Here is a 20958-nt window from a genome sequence, read left to right on the forward strand (position 1 = left end):
TCCCAGGTGGGCTATAAAAGCCAATGGGAACACCTGGGATTATTATGGAATGCTGGCCCAAAGGTATTTAAGGCGGCTGAATCTGGTTCTGGTCCTCTTTTGACCTTCAAGCAAAAGGAGGTAGTCGTGGTACTTTATGTGGTCTCTGCCACCCTGGATCCAAGGGGGGCGTTGTTTATATATATATATATATATATATATATATATATATATATATATATATATATATATATATATTATATATATATATATATATATATATATATATATATATATATATATATACCGTATATACTCGAGTATAAGTCGAGGCCCTAATTTACCAAAAAAAAATGGGAAAAACGTATTGACCCGAGTATAAGACGAGGGTGAGAAATGCAGCAGCTTAATGTAAGTGGAAAAAGAGGGTCAACAATGCCCTGCTGCAGCTGTATACCTCCCTGTGTCCTGTGAATGTGTCCTGTGCATGTGTCATGTGTCCTGTGTATATGTGCATGTGTCATGTGTCCTGTGTATATGTGAATGTGTCATGTGTCATGTGTCCTGTGTATATGTGCATGTGTCATGTGTCCTGTGTATATGTGCATGTGTCATGTACCTGTGTCCTGTGTATATGTGCATGTGTCATGTACCTGTGTCCTGTGTATATGTGCATGTGTCATGTACCTGTATCCTGTGTATATGTGCATGTATCATGTGTATATGTACCTGTGTCATGTACCTGTGTCCTGTGTATATGTGCATGTGTCATGTACCTGTTTATATGTGTATATGTACCTGTGTCCTGTGTATGTGTGCATGTGTCATGTGTACATGTGTCTGTGTGCATCCTACCTGTGTCCTGTGCATCCTCCGCGTGCCGCTCTGCACCGATCAGCGTGTGCGGTGGCCATTTACTGTTCAAAAGCCGCGCCTCCTCCTCGTCCATGATAGGCAGAAAACTCCATTTCCTAGCAGTCAGCGGTCAGCCTATCACAGACATTCTCTCATCCTCATACCACGGACGAGGATGAGAGAATGTCCGTGATAGGCTGTACACTGACTGCCTATCACAGACGAGGAGGTGCGGCTTTTGAACAGTGAGAGGCTACCGAGTGCTATGTAGCACATGCTGGCCGCCGTCTGCCTGCATGACACGCTGATCATGTAGGCAGACAGCGGTGACTCGAGTATAAGTCGAGGGGGGCACTTTCAGCCCCAAAAAAGGGGCTGAAAAATTCGACTTATACTCGAGTATATACGGGATATATATATAAATATATATATATATATATATATATATATATATATATATATATATATATATATATATATATATATATATAATTATATATATATATATATATATATATATATATATATAATTATATATATATATATATATATATATTCATGCTCGAGTTCTGATTACTGGGCAATGAAGTGGAATCTGTATTGTATTATTTGATATGAATTTAAATCTGCTTGAAATAAATTTGTGTTATTTTGGTAAACCAATAAATATACCGCAGCCTTTCCATTCCAATTTCCTGTGTGAAGTGTTTTCCTTTATTATTAGTAAGGTTGGTGTTTGTATGTGGGGGGTTTGCGGCCTACAGTCCCATAAAAGCTTATTTTAAAATGCTGGCTATCAGAGGCCCATTTAAACTAGAACAGTGATTTTATTATAAACCTCCTGGAAAGACTGCTGTGTCAAAACCATGCTAATAATCCTTGCTTGTAACCCTCATTTCCTTACTTTAAAGGCCTTCTTATGGTAAATTCTGCAACACTTTTCATAAAAATCTGTTTCCTGTGCCTCCAGCCTGGACCATCCTGCCATAAGTACACCGTAACATGCCATAGGCTGCAAAAACATAAACCTGCCTCATCTATATAAATGAAATGGGTGTCATGGCTGAGAATACTAGTTGCCTTGCTTTCCCTGGTTTCAGTACAGTCCCTAACCTGAAAAAAGCATCCAGATTAGAACGTCTGAATGAAGTCAGTGCTCCTGATATGCATACTTGTTCAAGGTCTGAGCTTGGTAAAGAATTGATGTTGCAGGACTGCCAGGCAACTATCAATTTCAGATGAAGAGGTCAGCAATGGCAACCTTCGTATTCTCTTTGTACAGTTTAATTTTACGTTAGATAGTTTGGGCAGGGTTGAGAGGGATTAGAACATCCATTAGGGAAATTGACCTTCTTTACTTGTCCTGGAGATCATGACTGTAGGATAACAGATGTAATTAACATGCCCTTCTGCCACCACTATAAACCCTTACCCCAATAATTCAGACCACACCGATATTGGAGTATAAAAGGCCGTAGCAGCCTATTTTATTTAAACAAATATATCTTAGAATATCAACACTATGGATATAAAACATATCCAACATAAAACAGCAAAACAACAACATCTGTTAAACAACCTGTCTAATTTCTCAAGCGTTGGTCTGAGCAATATCTTCATAATCATCAGTGTCCAATAACAAAAACTTACCCTGCGGTCCCATCAAATTTGTCACATAGGCCTCAAGCCGACAAGCTGGCTCAGAGACTACCAATGACCGCAGAGCCCCATTATCACTTCCCGGTTAACCTCTGTTAACCGGGAACCACCATCATGAGCCATATCAACGCTGACTCCCAAAAAAAACTCTTACTTTTTGCCATCTTTTTTCTCTTGCCCAGACCAACGCCCGCCCCTGCCACGACATATCTGCGACCATCACCTGTAGAAGAAACAATACAATACCCTACATCCTAACAATACTTTACCAATATAAGGGAGGGTGGGCGGGAACTTTCTTCAGGAAAACTGTTACTCCCCCCAGGGCGGGATGAACTTATAAAGACCCTCCTAGTGCCTCCCCCTCGGTTAACTAATATACACTCCCCCTCTGTGTTAACTCCACTGCTGCCACAGTCATGTACTCCCTCCACCTATGCATTACATGCTGTGTTCCGGTCCTTTCTTGACTGTAGGATAACAGATGTAATTAACATGCCCTTCTGCCACCACTATAAACCCTTACCCCAATAATTCAGACCACACCGATATTGGAGTATAAAAGGCCGTAGCAGCCTATTTTATTTAAACAAATATATCTTAGAATATCAACACTATGGATATAAAACATATCCAACATAAAACAGCAAAACAACAACATCTGTTAAACAACCTGTCTAATTTCTCAAGCGTTGGTCTGAGCAATATCTTCATAATCATCAGTGTCCAATAACAAAAACTTACCCTGCAGTCCCATCAAATTTGTCACATAGGCCTCAAGCCGACAAGCTGGCTCAGAGACTACCAATGACCGCAGAGCCCCATTATCACTTCCCGGTTAACCTCCGTTAACCGGGAACCACCATCATGAGCCATATCAACGCTGACTCCCAAAAAAAACTCTTACTTTTTGCCATCTTTTTTCTCTTGCCCAGACCAACGCCCGCCACAGCACACGAGAATAAAACCTTATTCTTGTGTGCCCCTCCACACCCGAAGTGCTCGCTGTATGCCATCTTGTAAACCTAAGGCCCACAAGTCTATACCCACTTCGTTCAAGTGAACCCCATCAGACCTTAAATACCTCCAGGTTTCAAACTCAAGTTCAAGGTGTCTCACCGCTAAACCACCATTATTAATCACAAACTTGCTCACTTCTCTGTTTATTTTTCTCCGTGCCCTGTTCACACCTTCTACCGACCTAGCCATCCTCCATGATGTCTGCGCCACCATGTCGGACCAGACAATCACCATCTTAGGAAAAGCTTCCTTCAACTGCCAAACGTCCAACTTTATGTCCCGTTTAATGTCTACCATGGCCCTAACGCACAAGTCATTGCCGCCTAAATGAATAACTAATACGTCCGGCGGCCTATCTCGTTGTGCATACCGATGAACCTCAGCAACCAACCTTCCCCACAACATGCCGGGGAACCCCAACCACTTGATACATGCCTCCCGTTTGCTGAAACCCAATTGCCTACCCTCAAAAACGTGCATCACCTCTCCATGCCCCCCAGGACACGTAAGAATGGCCCATGATCCAGACCATCCTCGGCAACGAATCTGAAACAGAAGAAAAGAAACACAACCGAACAATAAAAAACTCCTATATTCCACCTTCTTTACCACATCCCCATAACAGTGATCCCATAACAGAGATCCCATAACAGAGATCCCATAACAGAGATCCCATAACAGAGATCCCATAACAGAGATCCCATAACAGTGATCCCATAACAGAGATACCATAACAGTGATCCCATAACAGAGATCCCATAACAGTGATCCCATAACAGAGATACCCTAACAGAGATACCATAACAGTGATCCCATAACAGAGATCCCATAACGGTGCATGCATACCGTTTTTGACTGCTTCCGTAGCTGCTCCTATCCTAAACGAATAGGACGAGAAATCCTTCTCATCCCGGCCCAAACCCCGTATGCATTTTGTAAAGACTGCCACAAATTGAAATCTAGATAAAAATTCACCACTTAAATGTACCAAAAAGGGGCCCGGTCGTTCTGAACGAACTTTTAAAAATTCCCGAACTGCTTCTACCGGGCATAATTGTGATCCCTTCACTGGGTAAACTTGCACCAGTCTTCCTTTTCCCAGCTGATCGGTCTTAGATTTCCGTAACCACAACTTTAACCCCTCCGCTCCATACTGTACATCATGATAACCCAGCCCCCCTTTCACTTTCCTAGAAGGGCTGACTAATACCTCGATCATGACTTCCTATAGCCCTTCATAGCCTGCCTTACCCAAAAATCCTTAGCAAAGTCCACCTGTCCTTGTAATTTCAACAGAAAAGCCAAACCCGCAACCGTCTTATTTACCACGACGCAGACACGCCTTCCTCCATTTTTCTGGCAATGTAATAAATCAACAACAACCTCACTTCTCGCCCCACCGGCTCCTCCCCTATTCCTTGAACAAACCCCATCCATTCGTTCCATACTTTAGAGTACGCTGCCCATGTAGACCCACTCACCGACTTCCTTATCCATCCCGCGATGAGGCCAATGCTATCCCCCACAGCCATTCGGGACAAGGTACTCCTTGCTGCTCCGCCTCCGGCGCCAACTCCCGAAAACCTGTCCCACTGAAAGTGATACAACGCATCAGCTATCACATTTTCCACCCCTGGTAAGTGTACCGCATGAATGAAAACATTCAACTGCAGACAGCGCAATACTAAGTGTTGCAATAACCTGATCACTGGCGTGGATGATGCCGTAATCCCGTTGATAACTTGCACCACCCCCAAATTGTCCCCATGGAAACGCACCTTCAGATCCCTGAATGATGCTCCCCACAGCTCCACTGCCAGCACTACCGGAAACAACTCCAGCAGCACCAGAGTCTTCGTGAATCCTGCCTCCACCCATGCTTGGGGCCATGGTCCTGCACTCCATTGTCCCTGAAAAAATGCCCCAAAACCTGTGGAACCTGCGGCATCCGTGAATAGTTCCAGGTCAAAGTTGCTGACTGGACCAGACATCCACAGTGCCCTACCGTTAAAAGCTTCCAAAAACATATACCACACTCTCAAATCTGCCCTGTGCGTTTCTCTTAATCGCACGAAATGTCTCGGTGATTTTATTCCACTCGTGCTAGACGCAAGCCTGCGACTAAAACACCCTCCCCATCGGTAATATGCGGCATGCAAAATTCAGCTTGTCCAATACTGACTGTAGTGTCCTTAACTGCACTTTCTTTAAACCTAAAAGCCCTGCAATTTCTCTCTTCAGATCTTCCAGCTTATCGTCCGGCAGCCTGCATTCCATTGCGTCCGAATCTATGACAATGCCCAAAAAACTGGATGACCGTTCACGGTCCCTCCGTCTTATCAGCAGCCAATGGAATGCCAAATCTATCTGCGATGTGCTCCAGCGTGGCTAACAGCACCACCCAAATCCTGGAGGCCGCCGGACCTATACAAAGAAAAATCGTCTAGGTAACGAATAACAGAATTCACCCCCGACACATCCCGCACAACCCATTCCACGAAGGAGCTAAAGTGTTCAAATATCGCGAACGATATTGAGCAGCCCATGGGTAAGCAATTGTCCACGTAGAATTCATTGTTCCAATGACAACTTAGTAGCCTAAAACTATCCGGGTGCACCGGCAGTAGTCTGAAAGCAGATTCCACATCCGCTTTCGCCATCAGGGCCCCCTAACCGTAACGACGGACCCATCCCACTGCCGCGTCGAATGAAGTATAGGTCACGGAGCACGCCCCCTGATCTATAGCATCGTTCACTGACCCCCCTTTTGGGAAAGATAGGTGATGAATTAGCCTAAATTTACCTGGTTCCTTTTTTGGTACCACCCCCAGCGGCGAGACCACCAGATCGTCAAACGGCGCCGCTGGAAATGGGCCACCCATCCGCCCCAATGCAACTTCCTTCCTTAGCTTCTCCAAAAACACATCCGGATGTTGCATTGCTGACCGCAAATTGCGTGGAACCGGTGGAATCACCGTCAATTCGCATGGGATCTTAAAGCCAACCGAAAAAAAAAAACCTACCTCCAACAATTGAGCTGCTGCCCTGTCCGGATACCTACCTAGAAACGGTCGCATCCTTTCCACCTTTACTGGGGTCCTCCCTTTTGTTTGCAGTCTCCCCTGTACGTGCTTTTCCCTGCTTGGAACCTCTGGACCCGGGGTGAGATCCCCCGCACCCTGAACACTCGTGTTTATACTTACATGCGACTCCAAACCTGCATGTCCCGGTGTTGTATTGCCAACAAACCCCTTTTCTATTTCCGACCGAATGTCCCTGGGACGAAGGTCCACCGCCCCCCCCCTGAAAAAACTGATTGGGGGCCCTCGCCGTCGTCATCAATTTCATCCAGAGGCTGATGTCCTTGTGATCCCAACGCAGAGCCGGCCTGACCGCCCTCCGTTGTCGGAGTTGTTCGTCATACCTCAACCATGCTGTTCCCCCATAAACTCTGTACGCCTCACCAAATAGCATCTTGATAACAAAACAGTGCCGAACAATGCTCGGGTTGTTTTTCCCCTATCACACTTGCCATAATCGCAAACGCTTGCAACCAGTTAGCAAACGTTCTAGGGATCAAACGATATCTCCTCTTCTCCTCATCCTCCTTCTTAGAGCCATCCGGCTTAACTCTATCAAGATTAAATTTTTTCAATGGTAGCAGTGAAAAATTTCCACCTACTCACCTTTTCACAGTTTTTCACGCACTTCTTGTTTTAAGTGCGACCCTAACGGTCCCTCATAGCAAACATAGACCTCGCATTTTGCCGCGTCAGCCAACCTTGTTATGTCCTGCCTGCCAGCTGCCTCCGCTGATTTTTCCGTCCCTTCCGCGGCCCCACTCACTGTCACCGCTGGGCTGGGCAATGCGACTGCGGCCTGCACCACCGGCCCTACACTTTTTTCTGCTCCACCTGTTGCCCCTACCGCCCCTGCAACCCCCGGCGGAACCCATGCCGCCGCCGGGCCCGTGCGACCCTTTTCTGCCGCTTCAAAACGCTGTAAGAGCTCTTTTATGCCTGCCAAGAAAACCCCCTAAGCCAGAGGCCCCCCCGTTTGTGTCATTCACTCTGCCAGCTTCACTCACACCTGCAACCCCCAGCCCCCCACTACTCGGCAGACCTGCAACAGAAATCATGACATTAGACTCACCAGGCTGCACAGGCGTAGCCTCATCAGCCGGACTTCTGTTCTCCCCCGCTGTTGTCCTCCTGGAGGGGGGGGCCGCCTCTTCCTCTGACCCGGACCGCTCATCCTCCCCAATGCACTCTCCTTCTTCCTCCTCAGCCGATGAATGCCCACCCGGCCTGGACACCAAGGTTGCCGTGGAAACCACGGCCGTACACCCCCGCCTCCACGTATCCCATCTGCCTGTCGTTTTTTGCTGTACCTTGCCCGGACCGGTGTTGGAAACCACAGTCCTGCCGTCAGGTACTATCGCTGCTCTACCCGGCCGTCCTCTCTCGCTTCTTCTGCGATCCCCTGCCGTGGAACCAGAAGGCCCAGGGATCTCTCCTCGTGCACCGCTGCGCACATCCGACTCCCTCACTCTGGGGGCGGGGCTAACGCTTCTCTCCACTCTGGCTGTGCTAGGCCGCTGCGCCGCTCCCGCTCCATCCCGCTGACCGCCATTCGGTCCACCCTCGGTTCTCCCCCGTCCCTCCCGTTCGCTTGCCACTCTCTTTGGCGGCAGGCCCGCTGAGGGACCGGAGTGAGTCCCAGGCTGCCGCTGTTCAGGGGAAAACCTCTCTGGGGGCCGCGACCGCCGAGTCCTAGTGTCGCTCGTTACCCCCCTGCTAGATGCAGGCTCTGTTCCCCTCACTGCTTCCTCTAAGGTGTCCTGGAGCCAGGCTGCCCCTCTCACCATTGCTTCTACTCTCATCTGCTCCATCAGGCGCTCCAGGTCTGCCATGCTGGTCTTCAGGGAACTTTCTTCAGGAAAACTGTTACTCCCCCCAGGGCGGGATGAACTTATAAAGACCCTCCTAGTGCCTCCCCCTCGGTTAACTAATATACACTCCCCCTCTGTGTTAACTCCACTGCTGCCACAGTCATGTACTCCTTCCACCTATGCATTACATGCTGTGTTCCGGTCCTTTCTTTATAACCAAGAGTGAAAGTGAAACAAATATCCCAAATTGTTACCAGACTTGGAATAAAGGGGACACTAGTTCTGGTGACCCTGGTCTGGACCAGGGCTTTCCCCCCACCTCTCACTTACTGTTGTGGCTATGTAACAGGGAATGCGGTGGAAATCTACCCAAAAAATGAACAGAGATTATAATCACCTTTACAGGACACCGATCTAAAACCTAACATACACCTGAAGGGGTTGTGCACATGTTGCAACTGCAATCAATGATTTACTTCTTGGCCATGGCCAATTTAACACAGCGTGTCAAGTTGACAGGCAGTGCTGCCTTTCAAACTCGCTCATTCAAGTCAATAGGGCCACACCACAACCATTAGCCAAACACTTGGTTTGCGGTTGCTGTGTATTAGTATTAAGTGTATTAAATATATATATGTATAAGTATTAGTGTATTAAAATTTGTTCTGTAAGACAATCACCGCAGCCAGACTTTCCAAAATAGACAACCTAGTCATATTTTATTTGAGGACTATAAAAAAATATCCATGCTATAAGAGATCAAATGCAAAAGGCCACTTGTGATACATTAGCATTTAGGATATGCAATATGTAAGATTGGGACATGTCAAAAAACAAAGGCAGTTGTGTGCAAATTCATTTTTTAAATAGCAGTAAGTGTCCAGTGATATACAATCAGCTCCACTTAACATACCAAGGTACCTGTAAGGATCCTTATTTTTTTTAAAAAATTACATTACACTCACATGGCTGAAAAAAAGATCCTTATCCTTGTGAATTTGTTTTGAAAGATTATTTGTATCTTGATTGTATAAACTGAGTCCCTTTGCTTGCCTTTATCCAGCCCTTGGGGCACTACTTCTCTCACTTCCGTTAATTCCTGCCACTGACAACAGTGGGGCACTATTCCCACTGAGACCAATGATGTGACAATATTCCTCTTTCTGACACCAATAATGGGGTGCTATTCTTCTCATGGATACCAATGAAGAGGCATGGTTATCGACACCAGGACATTTTCTACTCCCATTGGCCACAGTCCGACCCCTCTAAAGTCTGAAGGATAGTAAACTGGCCCTTTGGTTAGAAAGTTTGGAGACCCCTGGTATAAAAGATATTTTCCTGGTCAGTTAATTTCCTAACAAATACCTGAAGGGATTAAAACCCATATCAGGTGTTTTTGCTGTCTGTACCTTATTGGAGATGCGCAATAGGAAGCGAGAATAAATATCCACACTGAGGTGTATTCCCATCTTAGACATTTTCATAATAACTTTAGCTAGGTGCTTGGCTAGAGACAGAGAGTGATTCAGGACTGTGCTGCAGTGCTTTCTGTGTCTCCCAATGGACTTCAGCTGAATGAGTTAACACTACCTTTCCTCCATCCACTAGGGGGAGCTGATGAACTGAAGGAGCTCAGGAGACTTGACAGTTGGCAGCATTGAATCATGGGAAATTAGGTTTGGAAAATAAATTTTACTTTGGCAGTTAATAGACCATAAGACTACACTTGCCTATGCAAGCAGGGTATAAAGAAAGAGCTGTATTTTCACAAGCTAAATACCAAGAGATTTCCTTCTTGCTATGAGGAGACTGAGGTGTGCTCATCAACCTCCTACAAGCCTGCAGTCGTGTTCTGAGGATACTGAACCTTACTTGTGTGTAGGGTCCCAGTAGCACTGTAGTATTTATTTTCTTAACCTGGTGTGTCAGTGGGGGTGAGGTTGTTGTGAGGGTCAGGACAGAAGAACAGAGAGCTCAGTCTACCAAGTGGCTCCTGCAGGGGTAGCACTACTTACAATTTGTCCCTATCAAAATATTTCCTCTCAACTCCAAAATGTAGGGTTTTCCCTTGATTTCTGTCTCAGGTACAATGGTCACCAGGACAAATAGAGGGATTAAAGTGTATCTAAATCCAAAAACAAACAATATTTTGCAGCTTACCAGTCCTTAGATGTGATAACTGCATTTGTTTTTTCATGCTTTTTTTACTTTATTATCACATGGGGATTCTGCCAATAACACTTCCTGTACTAGGGTGACAACTCATGCTCATGGCACTGTATCTAAGGAGTAGTAGTGTTGTCACCCTAGGCAATTCTCCTGATTTGGACTTTTGGACACTTCCCCCTCATTGTGTAGAGTTGCATTGTAGTTCACAGAAAATAGCTGTACAAGCTATTGTTTGAGGTTTCCGTTCAGTCCACAGGAAGTTTAAGGCAAGGAAGGTTTCTGATAGCGTTATCACATATTTTCCTATCCTTGCAAAAAAATATATGTACACTGAAAAAAATAAAAATAAACCAATGTGTTCACCACACAGGACTGGTAAACTGATATATATTTATTTTTTGTTCTTGGAATTAGATACATTTTAATCTCCCAATAGGACACAGACCACAGTGAAAACTTTACATACACGTTCCCTTTACATACAGTTTAATCATACCTCCCAACTTTCTGAGATGGGAAAGAGGGATACCAATTAGCAAAATTATGCAACTACACACCACTGTCATACCCCCGCAGAGGCGTAACTAGAACCTTGAAGGGCCCCTCGACTCTAGCAGGGATTCTTTCCTCCAAGCCCGGGGTCCTCAATCTCCATCTCTGCAGCCTCAGCAGAATGGACAGGAATAGCTCTGTACAGAGCTTCCCATTTATTAACAAACTTAAGCATAGTAAACAGTTTACTATGCTTCAGTTATGAATGGACAAAGTGAGTGCAGTACCAATCACTCACTGTCCATTCAGAAAATGAGGGGGATGGAGAGGGACAGTGTGACAGGAGGTGAATATAAGGGGGGGGGGCACTGTGATGGGGAAGCAGTATGATGGGGGAGTGTGACAGGAAGAGGCACAGTATGACAAAGGGGTATTGTGACGAAGCAATGCGACAAGAGAAGGGTACCTGAGGAGTGTGATAAAGGGGGTACTATGAAAGGAGGGGGGCAGTGTGGCAAAAAGGGGCAGTATAATAGGAGCAGTGTGACAGGAGGGGACAGTATGAAAGAAGGGGAGCAGTGTAACAAGAGGAGGGCAATATGATGACGGGGTAGTGTGACAGAGGTTGGCAGAATGACAGGGGGGTAGTGTGACAGGAGGGGACATGGTTACAGTAGGGCACACAGTATGCTCAGTAGCTGGGCTTATCTTACCCGGCAGGAGTAGCCTAGAGGCAAAATCGGGAGTCGGGGGCCCATGGTCCTGGCAGCTGATGACTGACAACACACCTAGCACCAGGCTGGATAGGAAGGGCGGCAGGGTTGCCACCTCCTCCCTTTAAACTTGAACACATATGAATTGCATACTAGCTCATTATGAAATACTTACCTTAGAACGAGCGTCGGTATCTAATCCCGGTACACGCCGAGGGAGTTGACATTTTGCCCTCGGCGTGTCTTCTGGGTTCACGGCTCCAGCGCTGTGAGTGGCCTTAGCCGCGATGACGTAACTCCTGAGTCTTCTTCCTGGCAAGGTCTGGCAGCGTCTGCCAGACCTTCAGTATCTCCTACCTATAACCGTACAGGTTTAGGCGATATTCACTTTACCTACAGGTAAGCCTTATCATAGGTAAAATTTAAAAAATGGGTATACAACCACTTTAAAAAGCCACAGAACCTGTGTAATTCATGTGTTTCTTTTTTTAAAGGATGAGGTGGCAGCCCTAGGGGCGGCGAATGGCGTAATCTATGCCCTGCATTTTGCTCCTGCAGCCGCTGAATGCCTGCGGGAGTGAGAGGAGGAGAAGCAGGCATTCAGCGGCTGCAGGGGCAAAATGCAGGGCATAGATTACGCCATTCGCCGCCCCTAGGGCTGCCACCTCATCCTTTAAAAAAAGAAACACATGAATTACAGGGCATCAGTTCCGTTATATGCCGCTACCCCTGCTGCAGGGCCGTCTTTTCACATGGGTACACTGGGCAGTTGCCCAGGGGCCCCACTTGCCTGGGCGGCCCCACCTGCCCAGCGACCCCAGCCAAGCATGTCTGTTTGTATAACCAAAACAATGGCGACTGGCTGGCGCCACAGCTGTCCGAGTTTCCGCCCGCTGAATCATGACTCACTATTGACTGACTGTCAGTCTGTCAGGTGACGTCGCGTGAGAAGGCCGCCGCTGTTTCTTATGGGAGTTGTAGTCTGCAGCAGCTGGGTGCTCAAGCTCCCTGCTCCCGGGGGGTGGAATCAGTCACTCTGAGGAGAACAGCGCAGCCAGCCTACTGCGTGCTACAACTCCCATCGCCGCCGCACTGCGGTCAGATATTTTGCCTGCCTCTGCCACAGGAAACGGTAGGTAAATCAAGAAGTAAAGGAGTTGTTTTACTGGGCAAATAGTGTGGCAGTGGCAAGAGTGGGTAAATTACAAAAAAAAAAACCTGATACTTGACATTTCTGTTCTTCTGCCCAGTAATCCAGCCTCCAGGATCCCTGAATATTAGTGCGCTTTTCTCCTGCAAACAACTTCCTGGTCACAGCAGCCTCCTTCTCCATCCCAATCCCCACTATTGGTTTATTACTTTGATAGGATGCTCCATACATCCGACTGTACTGTTTTTATACAGTTTTAGATTGATCAAAACTATGTAATTATGAGGGCCTGCGAAAACTAACCAATCAATCTGTATCAAACATGCCCTATATAGATCTATAGTTGTTAGTAGGTCTAAAGTAGATTGTGCTCAGATTATAATTTGTATGGTTATTCTGGACCTGGGGCACTGTTTTTTCTTTTTTTTTTATATTTCACAGGTCCTAGGGTACTGTTTTTTTTATTACCTTTGTGAGCTCCTTTACCTTCTGCATGTCCCAGGGGGTACTTTTTTTTACCTTCTACCGGTCTTGAGATACTGTGTTTTATTACCTTCCATAAATCCTGGGGTGCGTGATTGTGTAGACAGGGCCCCAGTGCACTGTATTGCCCGGGGGCCTATAATGCTCTTAAGATGGCACTACCCTGCTGCTCCTCTCATCCAGATAGAGACAGATGTGACAGGGGGGCCGCACGGGCCCCCTGAAGCATGGGAGCACGTGGCAATTGCGACCCCTATAGTTACGCCTCTGTACCCCCGTAATATGGAGAAGTAAAACACAATTTTTTTAAACCCACAAGTGTGTTTTTTTTTTTTTCTACTAATACTTTTCCTTAGTACACCACCCTTTGAAATCAACAAATGCAATAATTTTGAAGTTAGATGTAAGCTTTAGTATAGTAAAACACTTTTCATAATTCGTTAATAAAAAAAAGTTTAAAATAAAGAATTAGTTATTTATTTCAATAGCATATATTTTTACAGATCAGGATTTATTTCCCTGTAAACAAATTTAAATGGGCAGTAAAGTATGAATGTTACCTTTAGTGAAATATAATACATTATAATCTCTCAACTGTGAAATTTCAAAAACAAAGGCAAAAAGTATTAAAGAAGACCTTCCGACCCTCTTTTAACAGACCAAGGGGACAGCTGAGGAAGAAAGAGCTACTTTGTTTCAAAAGAGGGACAGTCCCTCCAAATTAGGGACAGTTGGGAGCTATGCTTTAATTACTTTTTAAGCATATATCACAGAGACTCGGCAAACAGGTTTTACTAGTAATGTAACTGATCCAATTGTAGTAGGCGCAACATGAGAGATTCCGACTGTAGCACTGGCTATAAATATTGTTCAAAATGCAGAAAACTACAGCACGAGTGTGGGGCCATTACCTTTGCCATAAGGATAAGGAACAATACATTTGAGCAACTACATTTCCACTAAGATAAAAAGGAGGGTGGATCTTATTGCCATTGTGAAAACTGGCCACATTACCGCTATTTTCCAGTGCAGCCATTTCATTTACATCTATTTCAATGAAGTGCTCTACAGGCGACAATTGCACAAAAGAAGCATGGCACAATCAGTGCATTTATGGTGCAATTAAAAATGAATGGCACCATGTTGCACCTGTCAGAATGTAGTGGGGTTAATTTACTAAAACTGGTGCAAAATCTGGTGCAGTTGTGTAGGGTAACCAATCAGCTTCTAACTTTATCTTGTTCAGTTAAGCTTTGACAAAAAAACTGTATGCAGTGGTGCACCAGATTTTGCACTCTCCACTTTTAGTGAATCAACCCCATAGTGTTTTCATGTGGAACGCATACAATATCACAAACATTCTTGCATTTCATAGATGTGAACAGAGCCTTAACTGTTATGCCCTGTACACCTGTTGGCTCAAATTTATCTTGCATACACACGGTCACACAAATCTTGTCGGAAATTCCGAACGTCACGAGCGCGGTGATATACAACACGTACGACGAGCCAAGAAAAATGAAGTTCAATAGCCAGTGCGGCTCTTCTGCTTGATTCCGAGCATGCGTGGAGCTTTGTTCAGCGGAATTGTGTACACACGATCGGAATTTTGTTTTCGGAAAATTTGAGACCCGGATCTCAAATTTTGTGTGACAGAAATTCCGATGAAAAATGTATGATGGAGCCTACACGCGTTCGGAATTTCCGACAACAAGCTCCCATCGAACATTTTCTGTCGGAAAATCCGACCCTGTTTACGAGGCATAAGTCTCATGCTTCCATATTCTTACCTGTAGAATGCATTGGGTGGGCTTTGATAATGTTCAGCAGGAGTAGGCCAGAAGTGTTCAGGTTGGCTATGCCAAAGCAGCATGGTGACTTGCAGTGACGTTCACTTTAAAATTCCAAAGCAGCCAGATGTCAGTAAGTTAAGGAGGACCGAATACACCCAGGCCAAGACTATTCTTATACAGCAGGTGGATGTCATGAGAAGCTCCGCCATTGGCTGCTTATATCCTGCTCTCTGTTATCATTGGCTGATCTGAATAGGACAGCCCTGCTCTTTGTGCGTGTGTGTATACATATACACAAAAAGAGACATCACACTGTGGGAGCTGTTTATATGTATACAAACGCAAACAGACTAAGTTCACTCTCTCTGTATACAGTCTCACATGTTGATAGGTTGACCTTTTATCAGCAATAGGTGAGATGGACATCGCCAGTCAATGCAAATATAAAACAAGCTTATGTATACCTTGCAAATACAAAGAGTTATATCTGTAAAAGTGCATCTATAAATGATTGCCAAAAGTTACATGGTTTATAGGTAGGATTTATTTCCCTGTAAACAAATTTAAATGGGCAGTAAAGTATGAAAGTTACCTTTAGTGAAATGTAATACAGTATAATCTCTCAACTGTGAAATTTCAAAAACAAAGGCAAAAAGTATTAAAGAAGATCTTCTCACCACTTTTAAACAGCCCACAATAAGTTAGTGTACAGTACTTAGGAAACCAGTAAATTTGACAATGGAAACATGCTTCTTTCCTACAGGTTCTAATTGCCTGGGCTTTAAATCCTGTGCCGCCATTTTTAAAAATAGTGTAGTTGTTGGCTGGCTTCTTTTTCCTTTATCGTGAGCCAGCCCACCAATGGTGTTGTACATCTCTGATACACACACCATACAAGATCTGGGGTGTCTTGCTATTGATTAATGGTGTATGCACAAAATCATGTGGGGTGGATCATTTTCCCTACATTTAGGGGTCTCCAAACTATGGACCTCTAGTTGTTCAGGAACTACAGTTCCCATAATGCCTGTCTGTGAATGTCAAAGTTTTGTCAAAATGCCCAAAAAAATTATAAAAAAGTTTTGGCAAAATGTCAAAAAAATCTCAAAATGTCAAAGTCTGTGAATGTCAAAGTGAATGTCTGTGAATGTCAAGTGTAGTTCCGCAACAGTTGTAGGGCCGTAGTTTGGAGATCCCTTCTTCCTGGACTAAGTTCTTTGGGCATCAGTTTTTGGCGTTTCGTTTTGGGTGGAGCATCTTTTGTATATTAATTTGTTCCATTCAAGTTGGAGCAATTGATACATTTCAATTTCTTTACAATTTTATTTATTTATGGTTTATGGTGTACACTTATGCATATTTGTAAGTTGTATTATACACTTAGCACTGAAGTTTTGTGGTTAGTAATACTACATTATCACATTAAAAATTCATCCAAACAACAATTATAAGCATTCTAATGCCATTTCGGCAGGGTATTAAAGTGAAAAAACAGTGCTAGGAAATATAAATGTGTTCAAATACCCAGTGTCCCCGCTGCTGCTCTCAACTAGGTGCTGGAATCCCACACTATTACCTAAGATGAATAAAAAAAAAAAACACATGCACAGCCAGTGCACATGAGTAGAAGCTGCACTGTTATGACTGTACCTAAAATATTATTTTTAAATAACTAGTCAATATGTAAATGTGTGTAGTGAACACATGTGAAAAACACACTCAGATATTATTAACAAACATGCATTTACATACAGTATAGTCCACATATGTTTAGTGCAAAACAGTGGCGGCTGCTCCATTAGGGGCACAGGGGCGACACCCTCCTAACCCATGCGCCCGACCCCTAATCTACATGCAGGGTGCCAGATGCATGGATTTCAATAGGCTTTTCTTTTTTTTGGAAGCACACGATTAGAGCCTGAGGCTTCAAAAAAAGGGTGGGCTTAGGGCACCGAGCACTGCGCCCACCCAGTTGTGTGACAATACAGACCGACAGAGTGATGGGGGGAATAGTCGGGTGATTGGTTTTTTTGCCGCCCCCCCCAGAAAAAAAAAAAGAGCACCAGCCGCCACTGGTGCAAACTATAGTGCTTTCAATTAAAAAGTTCTATATTTAGTGTCCATATAATCACAAATGCTCTCTCCCCTCATAAAGGAAGTGCAATATCTTGTGTTTCCAAAACTGAACTGTGGTCACTGCTGTGAAATTTACACTGCACTCACCAGATACTTGGACCCCGAGAGCTATGGGTCTATATACGCTCAATAAAAAATGGCACTTAGTAGGAAATGCCACTCCTCCTGGCTTTGCAAAATGCCACTCCTCCTGGCTTTGTGACACCTGGTGAAATACCTGTAACTCCTCTGCATTTACATGCAAAGAACCACAAAGCAAAAAGGAGAGCCTTCATTGTGCACCACATCTAATTTTCTTATTGTTTACACCTAAATTATGAGCTGTTCTTATCTTTATAGCCATGCCCTTCTGCTCTTTGTGTCTTGTAGTCTGCCTTTGGTGTGAGAAGTTAGTTCCGTTAGCCATGTGTTCCTCCTATGCAATCCTGACTGATTAACTACTTGCTTACTGGGCACTTAAACCCCCCTCCTGCCCAGACCAATTTTCAGCTTTCAGTGCTCTCACACTTTGAATGACAATTACTCAGTCATGCAACACTGTACCCAAACAATTTTTTTGTCCTTTTTTTCATACAAATAGAGCTTTCATTTGGTGGTATTTGATCACCTCTGGGTTTTTTAATTTTTGCGCTATAAATGAAAAAAGACCGAAAATTTTGAAAAAAAATGCTTTTTTCTTCGTTTCTGTGATAAAATTTTGCAAATTAGCAATTTTTATTCATAAATGTTGGCCACAATTTATACTGCTACATATCTTTGGTAAAAATAACCCAAATTAGTGGATATTATGTGGTCTGTGTGAAATTTATAGAGTCTACAAGCTATGGTACAAATCATAAAAAAATGATCACATCTGATCACACCTGATGTACTGAGGCCCATCTCCTTTCTTGAGACCATAACAAGCCAGGAAAGTACAAATGCCCCCCAAATGACCCCTTTTTGGAAAGTAGACATTCCAGGGTATTTAGTAAGAGGCATGGTGAGTTATTTGAAGTTGTCATTTTTTCCCACAATTCTTTGCAAATTAAGGTTTTTTTTTATTTTTTATATTTTTTTCAGAAAATTGTCATTGTAATAGCTTATTTCTCTCACATGGAATGTGCATACCACAAATGACACCACAAAATACATTCGGCTACTCCTCCTGAGTATTACAATACCACATGTGTGGGACTTTTTCACTAACTGGCCACATACAGAGGCCCAACATGCAGGGAGCATCATCAGGTGTTCAAGGAGCATAAATTACCCATCTAACTTGTTGACTACCTATTACATTTTGAAGGCCCTAGAGCACCAGGACAATGGAAACGCCCACAAAATGACCCCATTTTGGAAAGCTAACACCCCAACGTATAATCTATGAGGCATAATGAGTCTTTTGAATGGTTCATTTTTTTCCAGAAGTTTTTGGAAAATGTGGAAAAATATGAAAACGCATTTTTTTTTACACAAAGTTGTCCGTTTATAAGATATTTCCAACACATAGCATTTACATAGCAAAAATAACACCCCGAAATACATTCTGCTACTCCTTCTGAGTAAAACGATACCACATGTGTGAGACTTTTACACAGCCTGACCACATACAGAGGCCTAACGTTGAAGTAGCACCTTCAGGTGTTCTAGGAGCATAAATTACACATCTCGATTCTCACCCACCTATTACACTTTTGAAGGTCCTGGAGCACCAGGACAATGTAAACGCCCACAAAATGACCCCATTTTGGAAAGCTAACACCCCAACGTATAATCTATGAGGCATAATGAGTCTTTTGAACGGTTCATTTTTTTCCAGAAGTTTTTGGAAAATGTGGAAAAAAATGAAAACGCATTTTTTTTTTACACAAAGTTGTCCGTTTATAAGATATTTCCAACACATAGCATTTACATAGCAAAAATAACACCCCGAAATACATTTTGCTACTCCTCCTGAGTAAAACGATACCACATGTGTGAGACTTTTACACAGCCTGACCACATACAGAGGCCTAACATTGAAGTAGCACCTTCAGGTGTTCTAGGAGCATAAATTACACATCTCATTTCTCACCCACCTATTACACTTTTGAAGGCCCTGGAGCACCAGGACAAAGGAAACGCCCACAAAATGACCCCATTTTGGAAAGCTAACACCCCAACGTATAATCTATGAGGCATAATGAGTCTTTTGAACGGTTCATTTTTTCCAGAAGTTTTTGGAAAATGTGGAAAAAAATGAAAACGCATTTTTTTTTTACACAAAGTTGTCCGTTTATAAGATATTTCCAACACATAGCATTTACATAGCAAAAATAACACCCCGAAATACATTCTGCTACTCCTCCTGAGTAAAACGATACCACATGTGTGAGACTTTTACACAGCCTGACCACATACAGAGGCCTAACATAGAAGTAGCACCTTCAGGTGTTCTAGGAGCATAAATTACACATCTCGATTCTCACCTACCTATTACACTTTTGAAGGTCCTGGAGCACCAGGACAATGTAAACGCCCACAAAATGACCCCATTTTGGAAAGCTAACACCCCAACGTATAATCTATGAGGCATAATGAGTCTTTTGAACGGTTCATTTTTTTCCAGAAGTTTTTGGAAAATGTGGAAAAAAATGAAAACGCATTTTTTTTTTACACAAAGTTGTCCGTTTATAAGATATTTCCAACACATAGCATTTACATAGCAAAAATAACACCCCGAAATACATTCTGCTACTCCTCCTGAGTAAAACGATACCACATGTGTGAGACTTTTACACAGCCTGACCACATACAGAGGCCTAACGTTGAAGTAGCACCTTCAGGTGTTCTAGGAGCATAAATTACACATCTCGATTCTCACCCACCTATTACACTTTTGAAGGTCCTGGAGCACCAGGACAATGTAAACGCCCACAAAATGACCCCATTTTGGAAAGCTAACACCCCAACGTATAATCTATGAGGCATAATGAGTCTTTTGAATGGTTCATTTTTTTCCAGAAGTTTTTGGAAAATGTGGAAAAAAATGAAAACGCATTTTTTTTTTACACAAAGTTGTCCGTTTATAAGATATTTCCAACACATAGCATTTACATAGCAAAAATAACACCCCGAAATACATTCTGCTACTCCTTCTGAGTAAATTGATACCACATGTGTGAGACTTTTACACAGCCTGACCACATACAGAGGCCTAACGTTGAAGTAGCACCTTCAGGTGTTCTAGGAGCATAAATTACACATCTCGATTCTCACCCACCTATTACACTTTTGAAGGTCCTGGAGCACCAGGACAATGTAAACGCCCACAAAATGACCCCATTTTGGAAAGCTAACACCCCAACGTATAATCTATGAGGCATAATGAGTCTTTTGAACGGTTCATTTTTTTCCAGAAGTTTTTGGAAAATGTGGAAAAAAATGAAAACGCATTTTTTTTTTACACAAAGTTGTCCGTTTATAAGATATTTCCAACACATAGCATTTACATAGCAAAAATAACACCCCGAAATACATTTTGCTACTCCTCCTGAGTAAAACGATACCACATGTGTGAGACTTTTACACAGCCTGACCACATACAGAGGCCTAACATTGAAGTAGCACCTTCAGGTGTTCTAGGAGCATAAA

General features: G+C 43.6%; 1 protein-coding gene across 5 annotated transcripts in view; it reads right to left on the reverse strand.

The window, feature by feature from the left end:
• The window catches only part of LOC141114560 (transcription factor CP2-like protein 1), a 316164-nt gene extending 300774 nt beyond the window's left edge, over positions 1 to 15390 (reverse strand). For 2 of the 5 annotated variants that reach the window (XM_073608327.1, XM_073608326.1), the window contains exon 1: positions 15205 to 15374. In XM_073608327.1, coding sequence (XP_073464428.1) covers positions 15205 to 15287 — 83 coding nt within the window. In that variant the 5' untranslated portion in view covers positions 15288 to 15374. Of the gene's footprint in view, positions 1 to 15204 lie in introns of all 5 variants that reach the window. The other 3 variants (XM_073608328.1, XM_073608325.1, XM_073608329.1) reach the window with 3 other exon arrangements.
• Between the last annotated feature and the right edge of the window lie 5568 nt (positions 15391 to 20958).

Source organism: Aquarana catesbeiana, linkage group LG12 (genome assembly GCF_042186555.1).
Source record: "Aquarana catesbeiana isolate 2022-GZ linkage group LG12, ASM4218655v1, whole genome shotgun sequence".
Classification (NCBI taxonomy): Eukaryota; Metazoa; Chordata; class Amphibia; order Anura; family Ranidae; genus Aquarana; species Aquarana catesbeiana.